This window comes from Microtus ochrogaster, linkage group LG8, assembly GCF_000317375.1.
Source record: "Microtus ochrogaster isolate Prairie Vole_2 linkage group LG8, MicOch1.0, whole genome shotgun sequence".
NCBI classification, from domain to species: Eukaryota; Metazoa; Chordata; class Mammalia; order Rodentia; family Cricetidae; genus Microtus; species Microtus ochrogaster.
In genome coordinates, this window is record NC_022033.1 from 21,883,443 (window position 1) to 21,909,403 (window position 25,961).

The following is a 25,961-nucleotide window of genomic DNA, read 5'->3' on the forward strand; positions in this document are numbered from 1 at the left end:
AGCCTGGTCTACAGAGCTAGTTCCAGGACAGGCTCCAAAGCCACAGAGAAACCCTGTCTCGAAAAACCAAAAAACAAAAACAAAAATATACCACAAACTGTATGTGTAATTACAAATTTTATAGCACCTGTATTTCAAAAAAGACACAGGTAAAATTAAAATAATAGTTTATTTGACCCAAAATACATAAAATAATACAACATGTTCCAACGTGTAATAAATATAAAACCTTTTTCTTTACCTTCATAGAGGCACGAGTATTCTACATTATAATACATTTCAATTCGGGGTATTTACATTTCAAAGGTTCCATAAATACATGTGGCTAATGGACACCGTAATTACAGTTCACTCATTAATCCTAAAATTAAAAAGCAGTACCCACAGAACCACCTGTCTCTTGGTTTTCGAGGACAAGCAAAAATAACGACAAAGAACCCTCGTGCATTTGCTTTGTGCCAGGAAACAATATTAAGAATCTTACCCAAGTATTTTGTCATCCTCAAAATAAGGTGAGTTCTATTGCACTCACGCAGGCGGGAGGGTGTGCGTGTGTGCACTTCTGCGGCCCAGGCGTGACCTCTAAATCTAAGGTTACAGGATTGAGTCTGCCTGCTCTTTCTCGCTATCCTTTCCATTCCTTCTTTTCTTCCTTCCTTCCCCTTCCCTTTTTTTCTTTTTCCTTTTTTTTCCGAGGCAGGGTTTCTCTGTTTCTCTGGCTGTTCTGGAATGCTCTTGTGTAGAGCAGGCTGGCCTCGAACTTACAGACATCCGCCTGCCTCTGCCTCCTGAGTGCTGGTACCACGCCTGGCTGAGCAGTATTTCTTAAAATAGTAGGAGCCCCTATCCCGCTGCCCCACCCGGGTGAGCCGTCAAGCTCCGTCAAGGCCCTGGACAGCCCCCTCATTGACCCAGGACTGTCGACGCTCCGCCCCGATCCTGGTCCAGCATCCGCCCTAGCAGGCGCAGATCACCTGCAAGTCGAGGTGGCCCGTCGGCAGGGTCGCCTCTCCTTGTACCTCTTCCCTCTCCAATATAGTATCCTCTTCCGACCCGGATTTCGACTGCGATTCCGACTCCTGGTCAGTCTCCGTCTCCGCCATCCCTGCCTCCCTATTCTGCGGCTCCTCCGGGAACAGACGATTCTCGGAGATGCTGTCCGAACTCTCGGAAGAGCTGACTTCCGCGTTCCAAAAGGCCTTGGACAGGTCATACTTCACGTGACTGCGAGTGGGCGGGGCTTCCGGGACCGTGCGCCTTCCGCTCCTAGGGAAGCCCGCGGTGTCACCCATTTCCGCTACGGAACTTCGCAGGTGGAGGTAAGCTCGGCTCGCCCTCGCTCGAGCCCGCGTCCCCGTAGGGCAGCGCTGCCTCTGCCCTTTAGCCCATCCCTCTCTTCCCGGTCTTCGCGCAGACGCAGAGCCATCCTGTAGCTACGGGACAAAGAGGGTGACGCCGAGAGCTGTAGTCATGGCGGCGCCGGAGCCCGGCCTGGCCGCCCCTAGCCCCGCGGCGCTGCCTGAACAGCAGGAAGGAGTCGTCGACTGTGCGGACCCCGCGCCCGACTCCGTGAGCTCCGCGGCCCCGGAACTCCCGGGCAGGCCCGCAGCTTCGGACGCGGCTCTGCAGGCTGAAGCCACCCCGCGGCCCGGCGCCTCTCGGCCTGGCCCCGAGACGTTTCGCCAGCGTTTCCGGCAGTTCCGCTACCAGGACGCGGCAGGTCCCCGGGAAGCTTTCCGGCAGCTGCGGGAGCTGTCCCGTCAGTGGCTGCGGCCCGACATCCGCACCAAGGAGCAGATCGTGGAGATGCTGGTGCAGGAGCAGCTGCAGGCCATCCTGCCCGAGCCGGCCCCGGTCCGGCGGCTGCGGCGCCGCGCAGACGTACGCATCACCGGCTGAGCAGCGGAGCCGAGGGCTCCTTGGACTGTGATACCCTACCACGAGTTAATGAAAGTTGAATTTTGACAGTTCCTGTGATCTGGTGTGTCGTTCGTCCTCTATTGGGCTTATTTCCCGAGCGTGTTCCCCACCTTTCCAGTTGATAAGAGGAAGTCGGGAGCTTTACGTACCCTGGACCCCTGGGGTGGAGATGCGCAGGACTTTGCCCTTAGGCAGGAAATTCTCACCCTGTTGAGTAGCTCTAGGCCACCCCTCTACCACGTTCGCAGTTTTTCTTAACCTGAATTGTCTTGCAGAATGTTAATGATGGTTGTAGTCGGCTAGTGTACCACACTACCCTCTGCCTTGCACTAGCCAGTATCCGAGCTTGAGCAATAAAATGGGTGGCCCTATTAAAAGCTCAGCTCAGTGTTGTGGTTCTTGCTTTTAATCTCAGCACTGGGAGGAGGTGGTTGAAAAAGGGACTGGGGCTGGGCCCAGCCTGGTCTACATAGTGAGTTCCAACCAGGGCTATGTAGAGAGACCCTCTAAAAATATAAAACAAAAAACTGATCAGGCAACAACTGGTGTTAACAAGGAAAATGAAATGGATCTTATAGTGTCACTTCCTTGTAAGTGAATCTTAAAGCTTTCTGCTTGGTGGCTTAAAGATCAGTGATTGCAATCCACACAGTGGACAAACGTCTTTAACACTTACTGTTACATATATATGTATGTATATGTGTATATATGTATATATACACACACACCACAGTATACAGCTGTCCGGTAACTAACGCGGATGAAAAGGTTTGGCCCCTGTCTCCTTTTGGTCAGGGTCTACTGGCTTTGCCCGCGCTGGTGATTATCATTAGAGAAATGTTTTGACTAGAACTAATAGAGGGTTCATGACCTTTGTTAAAAGCCTACTGGTGACTGTGACCAGAGCTTCCACTATGAAGAGGGAAAGAGCTCTCCCGTCAGCTCCCTGGAGTGAAGCACTTTGTCTTTACAATGAATAAACAAACCATTTTCAACCTCTAATGCTCCATTTGCACAATGGTTTTCCATGGAATGACCTTGGAATTTGTTAAAATTACTGGAAGTCCTCATTTTTAATGTATTCAGGGGGCTCCTGTTTTTAACAATTTTCTCTAATCCTTTACCAAGAGAAGGAATTTTTCAAAGAATGAAACATCTGGGTTTCCTTGAGGCTTGTTGGGGGAGGGGATAGTTTGGGTCTATAGAAAGCTTGGGTTTATTCAAAAGTGGTGGGTGAATCTCAGTGTAGAGAAGGCAAGGCCCTTGCATTGCTTCCAGCAACCAAAACTAGTAAATCTGCAGCCTCCACCACAATGCATGAGCCAGACTTGGGTAGAAGCTGGTATGAGCATCTAGCTTTGGATGATTTGAAAGCATCTGCTTATGCTTTCCTGGAATTTCTTGATAGAGTTTGTGTCTGTCTCCCTGTACAGGATTATCATAGAAGAGCAGGCATGCTATAAAGCAGGGTGAAACATTTGATTCTTGCTGGGTTATGGTGGTGCACTCAGGAGACCACGGCAAGATGACGTGCTCAAGGCCAGCCTGGACTACACAGCAAGACTGTCAAAAACAACCAGGCATGTGCCATGGGACTTTAATCCTAGCACTTGAGGGAGAAGCAAGGGATTTCTGGGAGTTCTGGAACAGTCAGCTACATTGTGAGACCTTGCCTCCAAACAAAACAAAATCACAACCTTTTATACTCCAGTAATATGTGACTGACACATAGCAACAAGAACTGTTTTATTTTTTCCAGATACAGAAGTTTGCATGTTTTGTAAATATTGCTTGAGAGCAACACTCCTATGTACAGTGCCTTCTGTCTAATAGTGTGTAAACACAGTACGTATCCACAGTGCAATGTTGGCTCAGCCACGATCCACCTTGCATACATACTTAAATGACTATCAAACCAGAACTGTTGTGTCAAGGCAACTTTGTATAGGTGGACAGCTTTCTAAACAGACAGAACTTCATGCACATCTTCCTACACTGTTTGCAAGTAACAGATTCTAGTGCTCCAACTTAGGGTTAGTTCACTGTGACCCAGGAACTGGGAGTGGAGCCCTTCAACATGGCTTTAATTTAGGGAAGAACTGCGGTTATTAGAACACGGGGAGTCTGCTTTGCTTCCCTAAGAACAAAAGTCACAATGAAACCAGATCATTTCCTTCAAACCTAAATGATAAACACAACAATGACCACATCGCAGAATCAGGACCACCAGCTTCTGCTTCCATGTTTGAACAAGACACAATGGGCTGCCTTCAGAGTTAGTCCCCGATGGAATTTTCTAGGGCAGTACAGAGAAGAAAACACCTCAATTAAAAAACCTTTATTACATTTGTTTAGTGTGTGGATGTGTGTCAGAGGGCAACTTCAAGGTATCAATTCTCTCTACTGTGTGGGTCCTGGGGATCAAACTCAGGTCAGCAGGCTTGGTAGTAAACACCTTTGCTCACTGAGCCATCTTTCTGGCCTCCAAATCAGTACCTAATATAACAATCATCATACCTCATACAGTTGTAGCAACAGATAGTTATCTTGGCTCTTCCCCTTTCAGACAATCACCATCCAGTTCTCAAGATGCAGCCATCTAATAAATCACCCAGAACATCAATGTCATATGGAGCATTTCTTCCCCCAACATCAGTGCTAGCAGCGGGAAGCAGCCTTTTGTAAGGGACTATGTTACACACTCCTTATGTGTCGCACACTCCTTAAGCTGTGCCAGGTCAACTCATGCTTGCCCTGAAGCTCATTTTAGAGCAGATGGTGAACAAGTCACTAGACAGGGCACTCACTTCCTGAAACTTCTCTGTACACAGGCCTGAATTCGCAGGCCTCAATGACCTGTTGTGCCTGAAGCTTACTCATTCCCAAGGCAGGGAGATGCTGCTGTTACTAGCTACTAACATTGGCTCCTTGATGTTTATATAGTAAATATTTGCAACCTAAAACATTACAGATTCCAAAACTCATGATGAACCTGTGGGTGTTGATGGATAAATGTACTTTGATATTTGCCTTTAGTGATGCAAAAACTGGTAAAATGAAGTCCTCGAAGCATGGAACCTTTTAAACATTGTCTAGTAAGGTAAAACAAAACAATACAGCAATTACACATGGAACCAGACCTGCAAAATAACACAAATATTCTTTCCGAAGGTACAAACAGTTGTACCTGGACCTTAAGCAGCATAATCACCTTGATTTCACAAGTAATACAACCAGGACACTGAAAGTGTTGAGTGCATCAGCAACCCTGCAGATGCCGGCAGCCACACTGGCCTCCAGGAGGAAAGTGGCACACAGATTCTTAACTGCTGATGGCAATAGAAAATAAGGTAATTCCCACATTCTTTGTAACAAATCTTTACAGTCAAAGTTCAAAATCTTGGGAAACATTTTTTTTAACTTTAAATAAAAGTGGGAAGATGTTGAAATTATTAAGTGTATAGAAAATGCTGTCCTTTGGGTTCCAGACCCTGCCTGCTTCCTTCTGGAGATCCTTGTCAATTCTCATTGCAACAAGATTCTACCTCTTCCTTCAGACGTTTTGGCTTCGCTGCCATAGCCATGGCCCAGCCGACTCTGGGGTAATAAACATAAAACCTTGTCCCCTGTACCGTGAAATCCTGCAAGAGCCGTGGCAAGAAAATGAAGTCTTAAGAAGCAGTGCTGTCAAGGCCCCTGCTCCTCCTTTCCAAACTGCGCAGCACAATGAGGTCCCAACATTCCAGTGAAGCTGAAGGATGAAAACGGTGCCTGCCTGCTGCCCATACACCGTGTCAGGCAGAGAAACCAGAGGGGTTGGCACGTGCCTCAACCCGACACAAAAGTCAAATAAACCGTGAATTGAATTTACAACTGTTTCCAACTAGATTTTTTTTTTTTTTTTTGGCTCTCCATTTATCATCAGTGGCACGATTCCAAGGAAGATGTGCAAAGACTTGCTTCGTTCAACAATGTGCACAGAAAGGGTTGCTAAGACTGCACTGCCTTCGTGGTCGGCTTCCAGATCAAGAGTGCCCTGTCCTCCTGTCCTCCAGCACTCAAAATGGTCTCTGTCCCAGTGTCCATCACACTCCTGGCCAAATCCCTGAAGTCAGTCAGTGTCACGTGCATTCAGCATGCTAAGTTTATTTACTTAAATATGCGAAGCTCCCCTGGCAGATGGCCAGGATTGTGCTCCAATTGTCTTAGGTGCCCAATTTCATGTCGAGCAGCAGAGGGCAATCTGCTGCACCTTGCCCAGGTCAGTCAGCAGCTGCTTGATGCAATGCTTGAGCTGTGGAAGCCTGGCCAACGGCTCTGGGGGTTCCAGTTCCCCAGTGTAGTCCAGCCAGCTCTCCAGTACTGCAGGTGGAAGAGAGAGAGAAGATCCAGTGAGGGCTTAGAACTTGGCTTAGAAAAACCACATCACAAGGCCATTTCAACCCAGGCTGCCTCAGTATTAGCCCCCCCACAAAGCACTGCTCCAGGGCACAAAACTAATGTTTAGGCTAGCAAATGATCTATCCCCATAGGCTTATGTCTAGAATAATTGGTCCCCAGCTGGCAATGGTATCTGGGGAGGAAGTAGGCCACTAGGGGTGTGCCTGGATTGCATCCTTTCATGCCTGTCTGCCAAGACATAGACAGGTGCCATGACAAGACCAAGTACCCATGGACTGGACTCTCTGAAATCATAAGCTACTTAAGCAAATTTTCCTTCAAGTGGTTTGTCAGGTATTTGGTTACAGCGACGACAATATAAATGCTTCTCAACAGTATGGGCACCAAGTCCTAGTTAGTGGTGGAAAGAATAATCTACATCTATGCTCCCCAATACAGTGGATCACTAGCCAAATCAGACACAGCTGCTGAGCTCTTAAAGAGGTGCCAGTGCATCTAAAGAATGCATCTGAATTGTATTTACTTTTAATTGTTAACTAGTCACACAATCTAGCTGCTACTGTGCCAGAGCAGAGCCTAGAGGCCCTGAAGACCAACCTGAGTCATTACCAGTCTTTCTAAAGCTTTTCCATATAAATAGGGCAAGCGAGGCTGCTAGAAAAATTAAGCGTCTACAGGGACTTTTAAGTTTTTTTTTAATCAGTCAATTCTGATTTGTTTCATATTAGTATGTGATACATAATTAGCAGCACAAAATATACGTTTTTCACCCTTTAAGAAGTTAGTGTAAGCCTGGTGTGGTGAGTACAACTTGAATTCCAGCAATCAGGAGGCAGAGATGAGACAAGTCTAATCCACACAGAGAGACACTGTCTCAAAAACTAATCTAGCCTGGCAGTGATGGTGCACATCTTTAATCTCAGCACTCAAGAGGCAGAGGCAGGCAGATCTCTATGAGTTTGAGGCCAGTCTGGTCTACAAGAACTAGTTTTAGGACAGCTAGGGATGTTACACAGAGAAATGAATGCTATTTCGAAAAATCAAAACAAAACAAAAACTAATCCGGCCAAGCGATGGCAGCACACTCCTTTAAACCCAGCACTCAGGAGGCAGAAGCAGGCAGATCTCTGAGAGTTTGAGGACAGCATGGTCTACAAAGCAAGTTCCTGGATAACTAGGGCTACATACTAAGATCCTATCTCAAAAACAAACAAAAAAACTTTTTTCTTTTTTTTTTAAGCACAAAGTAGTTTCCTAGCTGGGGAGATGGCTCAGGAGATAACAAACTTGCCAATAAGCTTAAGACCACAGTTTAGACAACCAGAATTTATATAAAGCCAGATGTGGCAGCACAAATGGAAATCCAAAAGAATCCACAGAGAAATGAGAGGCAGAAATGGGAGACAGGAGAGTCCCCAGAGGCTTGCCAGCTAGCTAGCCTGGCTTATGTAGTGATGAGCGAGAGACCCTGTCACAAGACAGAGAAGATGTGGACTGACACCCAAGGTTGCCCTCTGACCTCCACAGTTGTGACACAGAGCTGTGCTCATACACCAACACACACAGGCACACATAAATGCACATCTGAGAAAAAAAAATCTTTTTTTTTTTTTTTTTTTAAGATTTCTGGCCAGGTGGCAGAAGCCTTTAAGCTGAGGCAGGTGGATCTCCATGAGTTCAAGGCCAGCCTGGTCTATAATAGCCAGTTATAGGACAGGCTCCAAAGCTACACAGAAAAACCCCATCTCAGAAAATGAAACAACAACAAAAAAGATTTATTTATTTCTATTTTATGTGCTCTGGTGTTTTGTCTGCATGTATGTCTGTGTGAAAGTGCCAGCTCCCCTGGCACTGGACTTACAGATAGTTATGAGCTGCCATGTAGGTGCTGGGAATTGAACCCAGGTCCCTCTGGACCAGTACTCTCTTTTTTTTTTTTTTTCAGTCTGGCCTCGAATTTGTGATCCTCCTGCCTCTGCCTCCTTCAGCAAATCCTACCCGTGTGCGCCACCACAACCGGCTGGACTAGTACTCTTAACCGCTGAGCCATCTCTCTCCAGCCCCAGAAAAAAGTCTTAATTCCCCATAGAACTCAATAAAAACGTGCTCAGATGTTCCCAACAGCCGACTCCAGTTGCTCTTCTATGACGATGCCTTCCCTTATCTTTGCCTGAAGACTGAACAGAGCACCCTCTTGCTGAGCACACTCTGCCCCTGAGCTACCTACTCTCAGCCCTGCATGGTAAGCACTGCAGAGAAGACTGAACAAGTGAGGCAAGACCCCTGAGAGCTCCAGACTTCATAATGCTTAATACGTGTTAGAGTTAGACTTGTTGGCCGGCTGGGCAGTGGTGGCACACGCCTTTAATCTCAGCACTCAAGGCCAGCCACACTCCAAACCCCAAGAACCCCAGTTGATATGTAACAGATAAGAACTTTAAGAACTTTATTAGCCAGGTGGTAGTGGTGCACACCTTTAATTCCAGCACTGAGGCGGCAGAGGTAGGTGGATCTCTATGAGTTTGAGGCCAGTCAGGTCTACAGAGTAAATTCCAGGACAGCCACAGCTACACAGAGAAACCTATCTTGAAAAGCAAATAAGCAAACAAACAGGCTTGTCCTCACTGAGGGGAGAGCCAAGTGAAAGGAGACCAGAAGAGAGCTGACCCTGGACAGCCAGACTGTGGGCTTCAGAAGGCAACATGGGAAGGGAAGCTCAAGAGTGGTGCCCAGAAAGGAATCCTACCGTCCAGCTCCTTCTCAATGGAGTCCATCCGATGTGTTACTTCATCCTGAAGAGACTCCACATGCGTCAGTAGGTTAAACTGCCACTGGTGCTGCGAGCTCACCAGGCCTTCTCCGCCTCTGTCCAGCAGCTTCCGAGCAGGGGCTTCTTCCGGCAGGACCTTCTTGGAAATGTACTCCTTCACCTGGACATGCAATGATGTTTAAGTCCCTGAGCAGAGACAGTCAGCTCTTTCTCCAACTAGCCAGCATTTACAACCCTGGGAAAAAGCACTGCCTACCTGAATGTTCTCAATCCCCATCTACTGCCAATACCATTCACTGCCGTAGGACTGCACCCAGGGGCTCAGCAGGCCCTGCCCCAGTACCCCAACATGAAGTAGGCCTTTCAGAACCCTGAGGGCTGCCTAGAGCAGGGCTACTGTAGAGGAAGATTAGGGTATTTATAGTCATGTTTAGCAAGTCCTGGCTGTCTCTGGGTGAACATGTGGCCCTGATGAGTTACTTCCCTTGTGAGCAGCATGGATGTAGTATTCTGAAGCTTCATAAGGGTAAATATGGTGCCAGTATACAGCTCACCAGGGGTTGCCTTGATGAGGAAAAGAACTTCTAGATTTCCTACATGTTTACTTTAGAAGTCTGCTTAATCCACAGGACACAAGACTGTTAGCCTTTTACTGCAGAGTTTGGGAAGCTAACATTTCAAGATATTGGCAGATATATAGGCTGAAGGTGCAATCCCCACTCTGGAAGCCTGGTGGGGATGTTCCCTCCCTCTTGGCAACACACAGTAGTGTAATCATGCTGCTGATGCCGCCCCATAGTCTGGGAAAATAAGGATGACCAGGGACTAGGACAGAGCCCTGAAACCACACAAGGCCTCACTCACAGAAGATAGGCACAGGGAGGAATTAAAGAGGAAGACACTGGTATGACACTGGGGACTCAGAACAGAGTGACATAAAAATCACAAAAACCGAATAACAAACAAAAGGCTGGCTCTAAGTGGCAAATACTTTAATGAAATTAACCCTTCTTGTGACAGGGTTAGAAAAGAACAACATGCAGTTTTGTTGAAACATACTTAATGTGCTTGACTGTGCTCATATTAATAATTAGCATCCAGGAGCAACTGTGATGTAAATGATACTAAAGAAAAACCTAATTTATCTTCATTCTATTTTTTCTAAGTGAGCATCAGCTTCTCTGCTTGATAACCTCCTCTTTTTGTCCCTGATTTCCACATTGTGCCATTTTGACAACCTTTGACTAAAGTGGGTCCCCTGTCTTTGTATCCATCTTAATAGGAGAAAAAAGAAAAAACAAACAAGAAAAATTCCAGAAACTCTCTGGTGAGCAAATTTAAACAGAGTTCTACTAAGAAGTGTCTTCCACAGGAGTGCCCAGGAAAAGGACTTAAAAGCATTCAGCTACTAAGTAAAGCTACTAAGAGAAGGCAAGCAAGCCACATACCTTTGGGGAGCTGGGTTTAGGATCACTGTCCCCTCTGCTCCAGCCTAGGCGAGGGGAGAGGGGATCGTCACCGTTCTCACAGAGGGGGTTGACTGCATCATCAAGGGCAGAGCCTCTTGTCTCTACTACCAGCTTCTGCTCCACGGCAGGGTAATAGGTGCGGGGCTTCTGGTAGCAGTGCTCACTGGTGATATAGGACTCCTCCACAGACCGGGGCAGGGGTAGTGGCTTCTCCACCACCCCATTTAAAGTTCTATAGCTCGGGGACTCCTCCTTGCTCCTGGAGTCTGTGATGTGGATGTGTCTGGAATGCACTCTCCCCTCCGCAGAGTGCTGTTTCCAAGGCTGGCACCACAGCTGCAGATCAGGATGCTCCCTGCTTCTGTGGGGTGGCAAACAGAGAAGCAGTTTTGAGGGTAGCAAGGATCATTGCAAAGCTTCTTGATTTATAAGCTCTCTCCCACGAGGGAGAAAGACTTCAACCTGGGATATCTACCCACGTGGCACACTGGGGTGTAGAGCCTCAGTCTTTTAGGAAGCCACGTCCCTAGTGGGTAGAACTGGGCTTGGTTGCTGAGCAGTAGTGAGCAAGCTCAGGCTCTTTCTGGTTTCATCCTCCTTTGGAAACGAGTGCTATCATCTGCCAGCTACCAGCTCTGACTTTTGAAAGAAAGGAAGACATTAGAATGGAGGTATTCTGTTGGTATGAAGGTATTCTTCAAACGTGGCTTCCAACAGCTAGGGAGATGGCTCAGCAGGTAACAATCCTTGATGTCAAAGTCTGATAACCTAAATCTGATACCTAGAACCACATGGTAGGAGAGAACCAACTACCAAAAGTTGTTCTTCTAACCGGCACACATATGCTGTGATGCACACACACATAAATAAATAAAATGCAATAAAACAAATGTAGCTTCCTAAAAATACACTCAATCAATTAGCACAATAGCCGTGATGTAGCCGGGCGGTGGTGGCGCACGCCTTTAATCCCAGCACTCGGGAGGCAGAGGCAGGCGGATCTCTGTGAGTTCGAGACCAGCCTGGTCTACAGAGCTAGTTCCAGGACAGGCTCCCAAGCCACAGAGAAACCCTGTCTAGAAAAACCAAAAAAAAAAAAAAAAAATAGCCGTGACGTCCAACAACACACAAGAGCTGCAGGTGGCTGTGTATGTATGCGTAACATGAGGTTTTTTACAGGCTTGTTTGTTTGTTTTGCTTTTCAAAACAGGGTTTCTCTGTGAAACAGTTCTGGCTGTCCTGGAACTTGCTTTGTAGACCAGGCTGGCCTCCAATTCACTGAGATCGCCTGCCTCTGCCGCCCAAGTGCTGGGATTAAAGGCATGCGCCTCCACTATCCAGCACAATTTTTAGTTTTCTATTTTCGTCCTTCCAAAGAAAGAAGTGGCTGGGGTAAGTAAAGAGCACAGTCTGATCATACAGCACAGTGTCCTCTGCATCTGATGCAAGGGGTGACTGCAAGTATATGCAGAACTCTTTAAAGGACGCCACTGTTCCCTGGAACCACTCCTTCTGGACTTCTAATCCTACAGAGGGTCATTACATTCATTTGTCAAAGCATAATCAATTGTAAAAGAGGGAAAAGAACAGAGGAGAAAAACATCACAGTTTACTGTTCTCAGTGGGAACAAGTGTGCTGAGATTTTATGTATTTGTTTTTAATGTGTTGAGGTGGTGGTGTATACATGTACACATCCTAGGAATGGAACCCAGGGCTGAGTTCACTAAGCAAACACTCTACTTACCCTCCCAGCCCTAACCTATATGGTTTTTTTAAACCTGTCATCATTTTTAAGATTTATTTTTTAATTGTATATCTGTGCTTGAGGTATGTATGTGCATATTCAGGTGTTAAATGTAAAAACAGGAGGCCAGAGGAGTGCTTAGAGCTATTGCCGTTGTGAGTTGTCCAAAGCTGGTGCTAGAAACCAAACTTGGATCCTCTGCAAGAGCTCTAAATATTCTGAACCTCTGAGCCATCTCTCCAGCTCCCTGGATCATGTGCATAAGCAAACACACAAGCAAGCGCATACACATACATACACTTTAATTAAAAAGTCACTCACTTTACCTTTCAATTATTATTTTTAATTACATTTACTCATTTTAAGGGGCCACTGCTCAAGGCATATGTGTGGAGGTCAAAGGATAACTTGCAGGGTCAATTCTTTCCTTCTAACATGGGATCCAGGGATCAAATTCAGGTCATCAGTGTTGGCTGCAAGCACCTTTATCCACTGAGCCATCTTGCCCACCTTTCATTTCTTAACCACCCAGGACTTCTATTACAACTTTTAATCAGTAAAGGAAGAAAGAGAAAGAAGACAGAGGAAGAGAAAGACGAAAGTAAACGGGGAGTCTAGAGCACAGCGGATGCAATGGGGATGGCGGTCCTCCAGGGCCTGCCTATCTGGAAACAAGTGGCCACCAAGAGCCAAAAGCCAGTTCCGTAAGGCCTATAAATTTTCTGTATGAGAAAACTCTGACAGGGACAGGAGTCTGAGCAACAATCCTTGAGCAAGCTGCTAACAATGATTCTCCCAGCAGACTTTTTTTTAAAGTGTGTGTGTGTGTATGCACATGTGTGCATGTGTGTGTGTATGCACACAAGAGAGGCCAGAGTACTGATCTCTTAAAGCAGGAGTTACAGGGGCTAGAGAGATGGCTCGGTGTCTAAGAGCACTGGCTCTTCCAAAGGTCCTGAGTTCAATTCCCAGCAACCACATGGTGGCTCACAACCATCTGTAATGAGATCTGGCGCCCTCTTCTGGTGTGTGGGCATACATGAATGTTGTATACACAATAAACAAATCAATCAATCAATCAATCAATCAATCAATCAATCAATCAATCAATCAATCAATCAGTCTTTAAAAAAAAAACCTGTCTTGTTAAAAAAAAAAAAGCTGGAGTTACAGGTGGTTGTGAGCTGCCAATGCTGGTGCTGGGAACTGAACTCGGGTCCTCTGGAAAAGCAGCAAGAGGTCTTAACTGCTGAGCCCTTTCTCCAGTTCCTCTGATGCAGATTTAAGATTCTTTACTTATGCTGGGCAGTGGTGGCACAAGCCTTTAATCCTAGCACTTGGGAGGCAGAGGCAGGTAGATTTCTTTGAGTTCGAGGTTTGGTCTAGATAGCAAGTTTCACAACAGGCTCCAAAGCTAAACGGAGAATCCCTGTCTTGAAAAAAATTAAAAAAAAAAATGTCTATAAATCATGGGTGTTTAGGATAAAAGGATAAACAAAATGTGATATACATATACTACACTTTGCCCTTTATTTTATTTTATTTTATTTTTTTGGTTTTTCGAGACAGGGTTTCTCTGTGGCTTTGGAGCCTGTCCTGGATCTAGCTCTGTAGACCAGGCTGGTCTCGAACTCACAGAGATCCGCCTGCCTCTGCCTCCCGAGTGCTGGGATTAAAGGCGTGCGCCACCATCGCCCGGCCTACACTTTGCCTTTTAAAAGGAAATTTTGATACAATATAGATGAACCTTGAAGATGTGCCGTGTGAATGAAATAAGCAACAGGTAAACACTGCATGACTTCTCCTGTGAGGTATCTAGAGAACTGAATTCATAGGGACAGAAAACAGAATGGCAGTTGCCGGAACTGGGAGGATGAAGACATTGGAGATTAATTAATGCATGGAGAAATCAATCTTGCAGGATGACAAGTTCTGGAGACTGACATTGCTTGAGCTCAGAAATTCAAAATCAGACCAGGCAAAGACAAAATAAAAGAGCTAGGCGTAGAAAGGTAAAGGCAGGTGGATTTCTGTGAGCTCAAAACCAGCCAGGTCTACATATCTAGTTCCAAGACAGCCAGGACTAAATAGAGAGACCCTGTCACAAGTAGGGAAAATAAATAAATAAACAAATAAATAGATTTAGATGGTAACATTTAAATTAAATTTGCATTATGTACACAATTTAAAAATTCCTCAAAACTGTACACCCAAAGATAGCACAAAGCAAACTATAAATGTGTATACCACACCACAGTGGCCTACACCTGTAACCCCAGTTCTCAAAAGGCTGAGAGAGGAGGAACACTGTGAGTCAAATTAAGGGTTATACACTTAATTCGAGGTTGGCCTGGACTACAGAGTAACAATCTGCCTTAAAAACAAAACCAAAAAAAAAAAAAAAACAAAAAACAAAAAAACCCAGATGCACACACCATGTTCTGTTTGTGGTATTGGTAACATGGATTATTATATAATTATCAAATTCAGTAAGGTCTTTAAAATAAATGAACTTAATTATATATAAAATATTCCTCAATAAAGTCAATTGTTTTACAAAGGAGTGCTTATTATGTAACTGACCTTTTTTAGAGGGGGATGGGGCAAGGGTACTGGCAATCACACTCAGAGACCCACACATGCTAGGCAAACACTCTACCCCTGAGCCACATGCTCAGCATAGCAACAGAATTTTTGGTACAGATCTAAACTTATCAGTCTTAGTGCTGACTTTGAAGCGTTTCACTTTCTCCCCAAACCTAAGAGAACTGAGAACCAAAGGAGATTCCTACCAAAGCCCACACTTACTGCAAGATGCTCATCTTGAGCTGCAAGCCGTGAAGCACCTCAATCACTCTCTGCACATCACCAAGAAGCTGATGGGTGGCCACGATCTTCTTGGCATTCTGATGGGAGTAGTTCTCTTCTAGAAATGCCAGGCCATGCATATGTCCCCGGCTCAACCACTCCTTATCATACCAGTACTTGAAGCCAGGCCTCTGACCTAAAGTGGTGACATTAAAAGACGATCAAACATGGCCTGAGAGAAACCCAGGCTGCCCCATCATTGGTCCAATCACCATGTTTCCATGACGGACTGATTACTATGCTCCTTTCGTTCACATTTAGTTGGCACCTGCTCTATGCTTGGTCTCTACTAGGTGTTGGAGATGAGGTAGGAATACAGTATGGTTCTTTCCACTGGCCACAGGGGTAACCAAAGCACAGTTCTGATATATTTCTTCCCTCTTTCCTTATCTCCACTCTTGTCCCTTCTCTCTTTACCCTCTCTCCCTTTCTTTTTCTAGACTATCCTCAAACTGATTATATAGCTTATACTGGCTTTGAACTCCTGTTTTTCCTGTTTCCATTAGGAAAGTTGTAGTATTGTGGAACATTACTTTATGTAAAGATGTGTTACATTTGTTTATTCTGCAGAATATTACTTGAACTGTGTAAAGGTGTGTTACTTTTGTTTATGCTACATTTGTTTGATTATGTAAAGATGTGTTGCATTTGTTTCACCTTGCCTGCTTAAGGCACCTGACTGGTGTAATAAAAAGCAAGGCAGGAAAAGGACAGGCAGGGTTGGCATGGAGAGAAAATAAATTGGAGGAGAAATCTAGGATTGAGGAGAAACAAGGGAAATGCACAGGGCCAAGCAGTCACCAGCCAGCTAGACTTGAGAAATAGTGAAAGTAAGTTATACAGAAAAAAAGAACAGTGAAATACCCTGAGGCAAAAGGCAGATAAAAAGAAACAGGTTAATTTAAGGTAAAAGAGCTAACCAGAACAAGCATAAGCTAGGCTGCACATTCAAAACTAATAATAAGTCTCTGCATTGTGTTTGGGAGCTGGTTGGTGGCCCAAAAGAAAAAAGCCTGGTGCATTCTGGTATCAGATGCATGTTACAATGGCCGGCTGGACTATCTCTTACATTTAAGAGATACTTACTTTTCCCTCCTCTGCTCAGAACCTTCAACAGCTTTTGACGGCTTACAGAAACTAACTCTTTATAGCTCACAGGACCACTCCTTCCTGTTCTCCTCCTTCCACCCTATGGTTTTCCTGAGTTTTGGGAACACACGCACACACGTTGACCTCTCCTCTTCTGTGTTTCTGTCTGAAGTGCTATTCCCCTAGACCTTTCCAGTACTGGAGACTCGCCATCTCCTCAAGAGGGCCTTTATGCCACCATCCAGCATCAAAAGAGCCTTTTCAGAGTCTCTGGTTACTCCCTCATCATCCCTTCTAGCTTCACCTGTGCACACAGTCTTGCGTTTAATTTGTTTCAACTTTGGTTTTCTGTTCCCAATCCTATTAAGAGTCAGAAAACAAGGAACCATCTCATTGATGGCTGCAGTCCCAGAGCCTAGCAAAGGGTTCCAAATGGACTTACCTAATGAACGAGAGGTTCCAAGCCCCTTTCCAACAGTACCAGCTGCCCCTAACTAGATAGATGCTTCCCATCTGCTATGTAACATGGCCTGGATGACTCCAGGGGTCTTGCTTATTACAAGCCTCCTTAGGAGAAAACAGCTCAGGGACTCAGCAGTACTTCCTGCTCCAAAAGCTCAGGAGACAGCACTTTCCAAAGAAACTCAGTCACTCTTCAGTCACTAGAAAACCCTACAACAGGCTGGGTGTGGTGGAAAGGACAGCCAAGAGCCATGGACAACCCCTGGAAACCACAAAACCAGCTGATCCTGCTGAGGAACTGAGCAAGACACTGCTTGAAGTGGTGACAAGCTGTATACAACCATGCTGTGGGCCTTCCAGGGGCCGTGATGCACTAGAGGGCAGGTGTACCCTCCAACATCTCTGAAATGCCGAGAGCAGAGCCACACACCCATCCTCAGATTTCTCAGGGAAAGAAGTGCTTTACTGTTGAAACTGGAACAAGAAACCAGCAAGGCCCTGAGCAAGAACGATGAGCCAATTCACGGAGCAGACAACACTGTGGACAGTCTCAGACAGACCTGGGGAAGTCCTAGACTGCTGTCCAGCTTTGTGCTCATCATTCACAATACCATACATGGTTTTCACCACATTCCAAGAAATGTTCTAGATCAAGGTCAAGCCTGCTGCTGGGTAAGTAAACACCTTCTTACACATTCCCTCACTGCTGGGTTGGAGAGCTGGCCACCAGAGGGGCTTCCAAAATGCTGTGGAGAGTCACCTAGCCATCCACAAAGAAATTCATCAAGAACACGGTCAGGGTGTCACTAGCTGCTGAGCTAAGAGGAAGTTACATACATACTGCTGGCACCCCGGCTCCAGAAATCTCTACCTGGAGGGTCTTGGCAGACATAGCAGGTGTATTTCTCGGGCACATTTTCTTCCAGTAATCCCATGCAGACCCCGTGCTGCCAGCACTGGCATTCTTCACACTGGGAAAAGTAAAGAAGCAATACAACTTAGAAGGCAGGAAGCCCCTAGAAGCGTGAGGGTAAGAGAAAACGGCAGGGAGCACTCCCTACTGACTCCTGCCCACCACTGACCACATGGAAGCTTAGACATAAGTGAACAGGGTAAACTAGAGTCCTGCGGTCTTCAGTCCCAAGAGCCATATTTGAAGGAACCCTGAGGCTATCGGCTCTGGTAGAGGCCACAACACATGAAATGTGAGGTGTGGTGGAACACAAGGTGAGCCTCAGTTACACTGTGAGACCAAAGCCAGCCTAGATACTTTAGAATCTGTCTCAGAACCAAAATTTACATTAAATGGATAGTACTGACTCCAGACTGACTATTGTCACTTCCCTTCTCAACTTCTACTGCCGGTCAACGGGGAAGCCACAGCCCCATTTCACACCAAAACAAACTGCAAAAGGATAAAACAGACATAAGGTTTTTGTTTTGTTTTGTTTTGTTTTTTTTAAATTCTTTCACAGGATTTCTCTGTGTAGCCCTGGCTGTTCTGGAACTTGCTTTGTAGAACAGACTGGCCTCAAACTGAGATCCACCTGCCTCTGCAACCTGAGTGCTGGGATTAAAAGTACATGCCATTGCCACCCAGCTAAAACATGTATAAGGTTTCTCTGTCTCTGTCTCTCTCTCTGTATGTGTCTCTGTCTCTCTCTCTTTCTCTCTCTTTCTCTCTCTCCTCTCTCTCCTCTCTCTCTCTCTCTCTCTCTCTGGTTTTTGGAGACAGAATTTTTCTGTAGCTTTGGAGCCTGTCCTGGAACTTGCTCTGTAGTCCAGGCTGGCCTCAAACTCAACAGAGATCTGCCTATCTCTGCCTCCCGAGTGCTGGGGATGCATAAGGTTCTTAAAATCTCTGAAGCTCTAGAAGAAACCACAAAAGTCTACACTTAGGAAGCAGAAACACATGGTAGCATGTGACTGTAACCTCAGTATTTAGGGAGCAGAGTCAGAAAGTTCAAGGACAAACGGGACCAGGATGAGATTGTGGTTAATTTCATCTGCTTTAATCTAGAATCACCTGTGAGGAGTCTCTCAACAAGGGATTGTCTAGATTAGGTTAGTTTGTGGATCTGTTTATTTGGGATTACCTTGAGTAGGTTGAGTGGAAGACCCTCTCATCATTTCCCTAGGCAAGGGATGCTAAACTTTGTAAGAATAGAGAAACTAAGAATGCAGCATGCAGGTATTAACTAGTTACACTTCTGACAGCTGATGCACTATGATGAGCTCCTGCACCATGCCATGCTGTGTCCATCTACCCCTCCATAGCTACGGACCACAGTAATTTCTCCCTTAAGTTGCATTTGTCAGGATAGTCTATAATAGCAATAGAAAATAGCTAAGACAGACTCCACCTAAAGAAAGTCAACTAAAAGGATAAAACACATAAATTCAACTACGGACACTAAATCAAGTCAATTTCAAAATTTGATGCCATGTACATAAAAACAAAGAAAGCAAACCAAGAAGCTGGACCTATTATTCCTAATGGATATTAGCCAATGCAGAGTATTAATGCATGGTGGGCTGCCAGTCCTTTCGTTGGGAACACCTACTGCCACCAACACAGACAGATACACACCACCCTCTCCCCCATAACACCAAGTAGCAGACAGAAACAGATATTTTATAAACCCAGACTCCACTTCTTTAGGCCACAAGGGAGATTTATGTCAAAGAGAAGAGGAGTCCATAAAGAAACTGAATTGTCACCCCTCACTGTAAGACGACAGGCCAGGCCGTCCCCTTTAGCTTCAGTGACTCCTCTCTCATTCTATTTACAGCAGCCTACAATTCTCAGAAAGCTGAATCAAAAGGCAAACTTGGTCTGCTGCTGTGAGCAGTGCACACTGGAGGCTGCTGATACAGCTCACTATCGCTGCTGGCCTTACATCCTCTCGGGAGATCAGTTTATCTTCCTCTGGCCTGTGTTCTGGGAGCTCTACTTGCCTGAATCATGAAGTCATTTTCCTCTTGGACTTCACAGATGCAACGAACCACCTCAAAATCATAGCGGTCGTCCCCATCAAGCTCCTCGTCGGGGTTGGTGGTGACATCGACATCTTGACCATATTCCTCATCAGTCCAAAGAAAGCTCTCAGAAGAGGACTCACTCAAATTATCCTCCTCTGGAAGGAAAGGGAGGCCAATAGTCAATGCTCTAAACTCACAGATAATGCTTCTGCATACCACACTGTCTCCGCCCCTCCTTCAGGGACTTCCACAGCCTGGCAACAGGACACTGCTCTCAGGCAGGACTTTTTTTTTTTAATATTTATTTATTCATTATGTATACAGTATTCTATCTGTGTGTATGCCTGCAGGCTAGAAGAGGGCACCAGACCTCATTACAGATGGTTGTGAGCTACCATGTGGTTGCTGGGAATTGAACTCAGAACCTTTAGAAGAGCAGGCAATGCTCTTAACCACTGAGCCATCTCTCCAGCCCCAGGCAGGGCTTCTTACTGGAACATGCTGCCTGCCAAGGACTGAACTACATGTCCTCATTTTACTAAGGGACCACGAAGAGGCTCCCAAAATCCCTGAGCTCACTATCAGAAGAGTGACTTCTTGTGAACCACACACACCACTGCCCTAAGGACTCTAAAATGCTCCCTAGATGCCCTAGGCAGCCAGGACCTGGCATATAGCCATCTCTATCCACAGCCACCTTTAGAGTTCTGCACACCACAGGGAAAGAGGCAGGACCAACTGCAGGGATAAGGTTAGATCCCGGTGCCTGACTACTTATGGTCACCGAGTCCTTCCTCCACAGCACACCCACTGGTTATGACCGCACACTTCCTAATAGGTGTTCAGCTGAGAGTGGGCTCTTACCACATGCTTTCAGTTTCCCTTTCTGGTTTCCATTATCTGAACCATGGAGTTGTGGGCTCATATGGACCCCAGGCTTGTGTGAGGACCCACACCTGGTGACAGCAAATGCTTTGGGTGGAGAAGGTTCTTGGGAGGTGTCGCTGATATCTTCACTGCAAGGACATTCTACAAGAACAGCATCAGGAACAAATGAGCAACCCCAGACACCACCCACATCCCAGAAGCAACCCAATAGCAGCCTGCAGTCCAAGGAGCTCAAAGGCCTGGGGAAGTACACCACAGAGAGGGGTGAAGGGCAGTCACTTCCTCCTCACCCTGCCCTTCCTTCTTTTCTGGTAAAATGGCTTTTGTAAGCCAAAAGGGGCACTGAGAATAAAACAAGGCACCTCTTTAGCTCCCAAGGTTGAACAGAGATTTTTTTTTTTTCAAACACTGTTGTTGGAATTGAAACGCACTTTTCAAGAACTGAAGCTTTTCCTGAGAGTTGGGTGTTTAACAGTTATGAAGCAAACTACGAAGATCACGCCCAGCTGTAATCTCAGTGCCTGGGAGGCTGGAGCTGAAGAATTCAGTCTGAGAGCAATCTGAGCTATGTTAGTGAGTGAGCTGAGTTGGCTTAGTGTTCAGCATCAACCCACACCCTCTTCCAGGGCCCATGCCGAGCCCACAAGCCCTAGAAAAGGCCTGCTGGTTATTCCTAAGCAGGGAAACCATCCAGGGAAAATTACCAGGCTTGGTTTTCTTTTTCTTTTTCTTTTTCTTCTTTGGTTTCACTCTCACAAGCTCTTTGAATTTCTTCTCTTTATTCTTTTCCTTCTCTTTTGCAGCTACAATTAACACACATTCAAGAGTTGTTATGTTAATATTTTATTTCAGTTCTGAGATCTTGTTCTTTTCTTAGTAATTAAGTATGCGCAAGACAAAAAAAATAACACAGTCTCTGACATGGTCCTGTCTGGGAAGGTCCCTTTCTGCCCCTGGGAGACACAGGCAGGTGGATCTCATGAGTTCACACCAACTGGTCTACAGAGCAAGTTCCAGGCCAGCCAGGGTGAGAATGTCTCTCAAATAACAATAAAAATAAAAAAAAATAATAAAGTTAAAGGTCAGCAAGGCTACACTGTGAAACTTTGTCAGGAATAGAAAAAAAACAAAACAAAACTGTGTGTGTGTGTGTGTGTGTGTGTGTGTGTGTGTGTGTGTGTGTGTGTGTGTACAGATATAGAGATAGAGATATAAACTACAATCTATCTACTAGAAGTCCTGGGACATGAACTGTTCCCAAAATGGGAAATGCAAATGGACACAGATCTAATTCTCAACATTACCCCCCACCTCCCCGGTATCATAGACTTCTCCCTTCAATTTGCCCTTGCTACATAAGTAGACACTGTGTCCCCAGTATCTCTGTAAACTTCCACTACTTTGCAGCATCTAGCAGTTGTCCAACCTGCTAAGGTGCCCTTAGTCACAGGCATCATAGGGCAGCTATGAATGAGGCCAGCATGTCTGCAGAGAGCAATGACAGGCTGCAGTGTCACAAAGGTGGACACGTTTGAACTCAAAAGGGTTTTGTCATGCCCCCTTTCCACTGTATAAAAGAAAGTGACAGTTGAGCTACATTGATATACCTCAATTATGTGCTCTCTTGATCCCTCATCCCTAAAATTGGTATTTTTTTTTTTTTATGGCAGTACTGGGGACTGACCACAGGGCTTTCTGCATGCTTGACAAGCAACTCTGCCCCAATCCTAAAATTTCTGTTGTTATGTTTCCACCTGCAATGTGATGTTATATGGAAAAGGAAACTCTGGGAGGCACCTATCATGAGGGTGGGGCCTTCCTGATGGGACTAGTGTCTTTCTAGAACTAACTAGAGATGCATGTGAGGATGCGGAGGAAAGATCCATCACCGGGAGCCACACTAGTGATGCTTTAATCTAGGAATCCCCACCCCGTAGAACCATGGGAGAAAAATGCTGGCATACATGTAGAGGTGGCCCATTCTCTACTACATGAGTCCCTGGGACTAAACTCCTGCCGTCAGGCTCAGCAGTAAGTGCCTTTCCAGTGAGCTTACCACACAGAGGTGTAACCTAGGAAGAGCACCATGGAATGGAAGAGAAAGAAATTCGCTCCTGCTTACTATCTATTGCCATTCCCACCTGGGCCATTTTCTTACCCTGGGAAAACCTTGGCTTTAGACTAAACTGAACCTTGGGGCACCAGAGTGTAGTTTCTGCTGCCATCCGCATTATTGTGGTGCTAGAAAATTTGGTGGCAAGGACGCTTCCTCTCTCCCCTTGAAGAGTATTAATATCCCTAAAGACTCAGTGTTTGGCTGGGTACAATTGTGCATACCTTGAATCCCAGCAGAGGCAGGTAGATCTCTGTAAATCTCTATAGATCAACAAAGTATATAAAGTTCCAGGCTAGTCAGCACCACACAGTCAAAAAAAAAGCCAGTGGTTGACCCTAAATGTATCAAGTATTGTTTAGATGAAAGAAATGAACCAGACCTTTGTTTCTTTGCTCCAGAGCACCCACAACCATAAGCACTTCCCAGAAGAAGACTTAGGTCTCTTTAGCAGGGCCCAGGCCAAAGCATGACAATAAATCCTAGCAAAGTGGACAGGCTGATCTAGTTTAGCTTGGAGCAATTCTGACTCGAGCATTTGGAGCCCCTGCTCAATAAGCAACTTTCCCTGAGGTAGGTGATCTCTGCTTTTAAAAAGTAGGGCATGGGGGGGCTGGAGAGATGGCTCAGTGGTTAAGAGCATTGCCTGCTCTTCCAAAGATCCTGAGTTCAATTCCCGGCAACCACATGGTGGCTCACAACCATCTGTAATAAGGTGCCCTCTTCTGGCCTGCAGACATACATACACACAGACAGAATATTGTATACATAATAAATAAATAAATAAATAAATAAATAAATATTAAAAAAAAGTAGGGCATGGGCTTTAGTGTTCAATCTAGACACAGTCCAGCTCATACAAGCCCACTCTGAAAAACAACCATCCCCTGCTGAGGCTTGGACAAGACTGAAGTAAAGCCACTAGGATGGGGAGTGCCCTATGCTGTACGTCACACAGCTACTCTCTTTCTAGTGGTCTGTTGACAACTAGTCTTCCTTGGGCAGTTCATTCTAACTTAGCCTTTAGTCTCAGCAAGTACAGCCAGCTGAAGGAAAGAGAGCTACACAGGCCAACAAATGGAATACCATTGGCCACCCATTCACAGCACTGGGCACCTCACAGGTAAGGCTAGTTTGTATTGATCTGTGTTTTAGGTAGAAAACACAGGACAACTGGGTGGTGGTGGCGCAAGCCTTTAATCCCAGCAGGAGGCGGATCTCTGTGAGTTCAAGGCCAGCCTGGTCTATAAGAGCTAGTTCCAAGACAGACTCCAAAACTACAGAGAATCCCTGTCTCGAAAACAAAAACAAAACAAAAAACAAAAACAAAAAAAAAAAAAGAAAAAGAAAACACAGGACAATTTTTAAAGATTAACTTCTAGGTAAAATATATAAAAGTCACGATTTTCATGTTGCTCACACACTAAGATGGTTGTCATATGTCCACTACACAGGACATGTTCTAAGAAATTCATCCTTAGCTAATTTCACTGTCCAAACTCCAACAGCTGCTACGTCACAAATAACATAATTTTATGACACTGTGGTTATATACATGGTTTGCCACTGACCAAATTACCACATGGTGCCACAAGACTATTTTGGATATACTAAATATACCATTAAAAGCATTGTTTCTTTTCATATTTTTAAAAATGTGCCTATTCAAAAATAATAAACTATGGGCTGGAGAGATGGCTCAGATGGTCTTCCAAAGGACTCAGGATCAGTTCCCAGCACCTACATGGCAGCCCACAACTCTCTGCAACTCCAGTTCCAGAGGATCCAAGACCCTCATACAGATTAACATGCAGGCAAAACACCAATGCACATAAAGTAAAAATAAACTATAAAAAAACATTAAGTGGGGCGGTAGTGGCACACACCTTTAAATCCCAGCACTCGGGAGGCAGAGGCAGGCGAATCTCTGCGAGTTCGAAATCAACCTGATCTACAAGAGCTAGTTCCAGGACATGTTCTAAAGCTACAAAGAACCCCTGTCTCGGGGTGAAAAAAAATCATTCTCAATACTTAGGCTAGCCTGGCATAAATAAGACTCTATCTAAAAAGCAAAGCATAATTTTCAATTTCTCTACATTTTAGAAGAAATCTCAAAAAAGGGGGGGTCCTCCGCTGAGGTAGGAAGGGAGATTGGTGGCTGTGACAGCACATTGTGATTTCTGTACTAAGCAGCTTTTAGAAAGTGTCTTGAGGTGTGTGAGGGGTTAGAGGGTTCACACCTGCACCCAGCAACAGACAGGCTCAAACTCACTTTTATATCTTTTCAACATTTGTCCTGGCAGGAACAGGACATGAATCTGTGGGGTACCAGGGCAGCATTCATCTGTCCTGGGGTCAACTTCTGCTTATCTCAGAGCTTCTTTGCTTGATGGTCCCCACCCATCCTGGGAGCACCACAGACTTCACAATAACTCCCTCAAAGTCACATGAACACAGAGAAGCAGAGCTTCCTGCTTCCTCCAGGAGGGCTTCAGTTCTATGATGGGTACAGTCCCAAGAACCACCTCCTCATAGGGACCAATCAACCTATGGCAGTTTTCCATCTAAGAAATGTCAGAGTCCTTTCAGGACACAAAAGCAAGATACTCACTTGGGGAGCTGGCAGAGCCCCGCTTCCTGGTCAGGTTCTCCTGGCTGGCCTTGTCAGGCCCTACAGAGCCCCGAGTTTGTACATGCCTCTTCCCCGGGCTCTCCTCTGGCTCTGGTGATTTCTCCATCCCATGGAAATACTTCATATGATAGTGCAGCAGCTTAGCCTTGCGGAAAAATTTCAAACAGTCCACAACCTTGCATCGAAACTTGTGGTCTAGGTCCACAGCTGGCACATTCAATGTCACAAAGTCATCTGTTTTCCTCAAAGTATTTGGAACTGTAAAAAAAAAAGTGAAGAACCACGGATTGTGCTGGCTGTTGTGGAGTGTACATCAACACAGCCAGAAAATGTAGCAGTGGCAAGCAATTCCTGCACAAGACATCAATACACTGCTACCTCCAAAGCACTGTGTGGAGAGGAGATCCAACATCCAGGAAACAAACTTGACTCCGTTTAGAAAGAGGAGACTGACACATTTATCTGAAACAGCCTTATATCCTCAGGGTTTCACAGACCTTGGGCACCTCTGGCTAATGCACCCCCACTGCATAGTCACACCAGCACTGCTCTGCACCCTCACTGCATAGTCACACCAGCACCGCTCTGCACCCCCACTGCATAGTCACACCAGCACCGCTCT

The 25,961-nt window shown here is 45.6% G+C and overlaps 2 protein-coding genes across 6 annotated transcripts in view; one reads left to right on the forward strand and one right to left on the reverse strand.

Moving 5' to 3' along the window:
• The first annotated feature begins 1,446 nt into the window (after nt 1-1,446).
• Nucleotides 1,447-2,924, forward strand: Scand1 (SCAN domain containing 1). The gene has a single exon (XM_026787061.1). It carries the CDS (start codon nt 1,471-1,473, stop codon nt 1,897-1,899), a length of 429 nt encoding a protein of 142 aa, XP_026642862.1. The 5' UTR covers nt 1,447-1,470; the 3' UTR covers nt 1,900-2,924.
• A 725-nt stretch (nt 2,925-3,649) lies between these two features.
• Phf20 (PHD finger protein 20) overlaps nt 3,650-25,961 on the reverse strand; it is a 111,876-nt gene continuing 89,564 nt past the window's right edge. For 3 of the 5 annotated variants that reach the window (XM_026787060.1, XM_005363049.3, XM_026787059.1), the window contains 9 exons: nt 25,319-25,597; nt 21,299-21,397; nt 20,571-20,735; nt 19,683-19,861; nt 17,596-17,695; nt 15,114-15,309; nt 10,540-10,921; nt 9,068-9,251; nt 3,650-6,282 (listed from right to left, as the gene is read on the reverse strand). In XM_026787060.1, the coding sequence (XP_026642861.1) occupies nt 6,140-6,282; nt 9,068-9,251; nt 10,540-10,921; nt 15,114-15,309; nt 17,596-17,695; nt 19,683-19,861; nt 20,571-20,735; nt 21,299-21,397; nt 25,319-25,597 (1,727 nt within the window). In that variant the 3' untranslated portion in view covers nt 3,650-6,139. The remainder of the gene's footprint in view (nt 6,283-9,067; nt 9,252-10,539; nt 10,922-15,113; nt 15,310-17,595; nt 17,696-19,682; nt 19,862-20,570; nt 20,736-21,298; nt 21,398-25,318; nt 25,598-25,961) is intronic. The other 2 variants (XM_005363050.3, XM_026787058.1) reach the window with 1 other exon arrangement.

Excerpts from the sequence above, each read along its gene's own strand:
- Scand1 (XM_026787061.1), top strand. The coding sequence starts at position 1,471 with ATGGCGGCGCCGGAGCCCGGCCTGGCCGCCCCTAGCCCCGCGGCGCTG.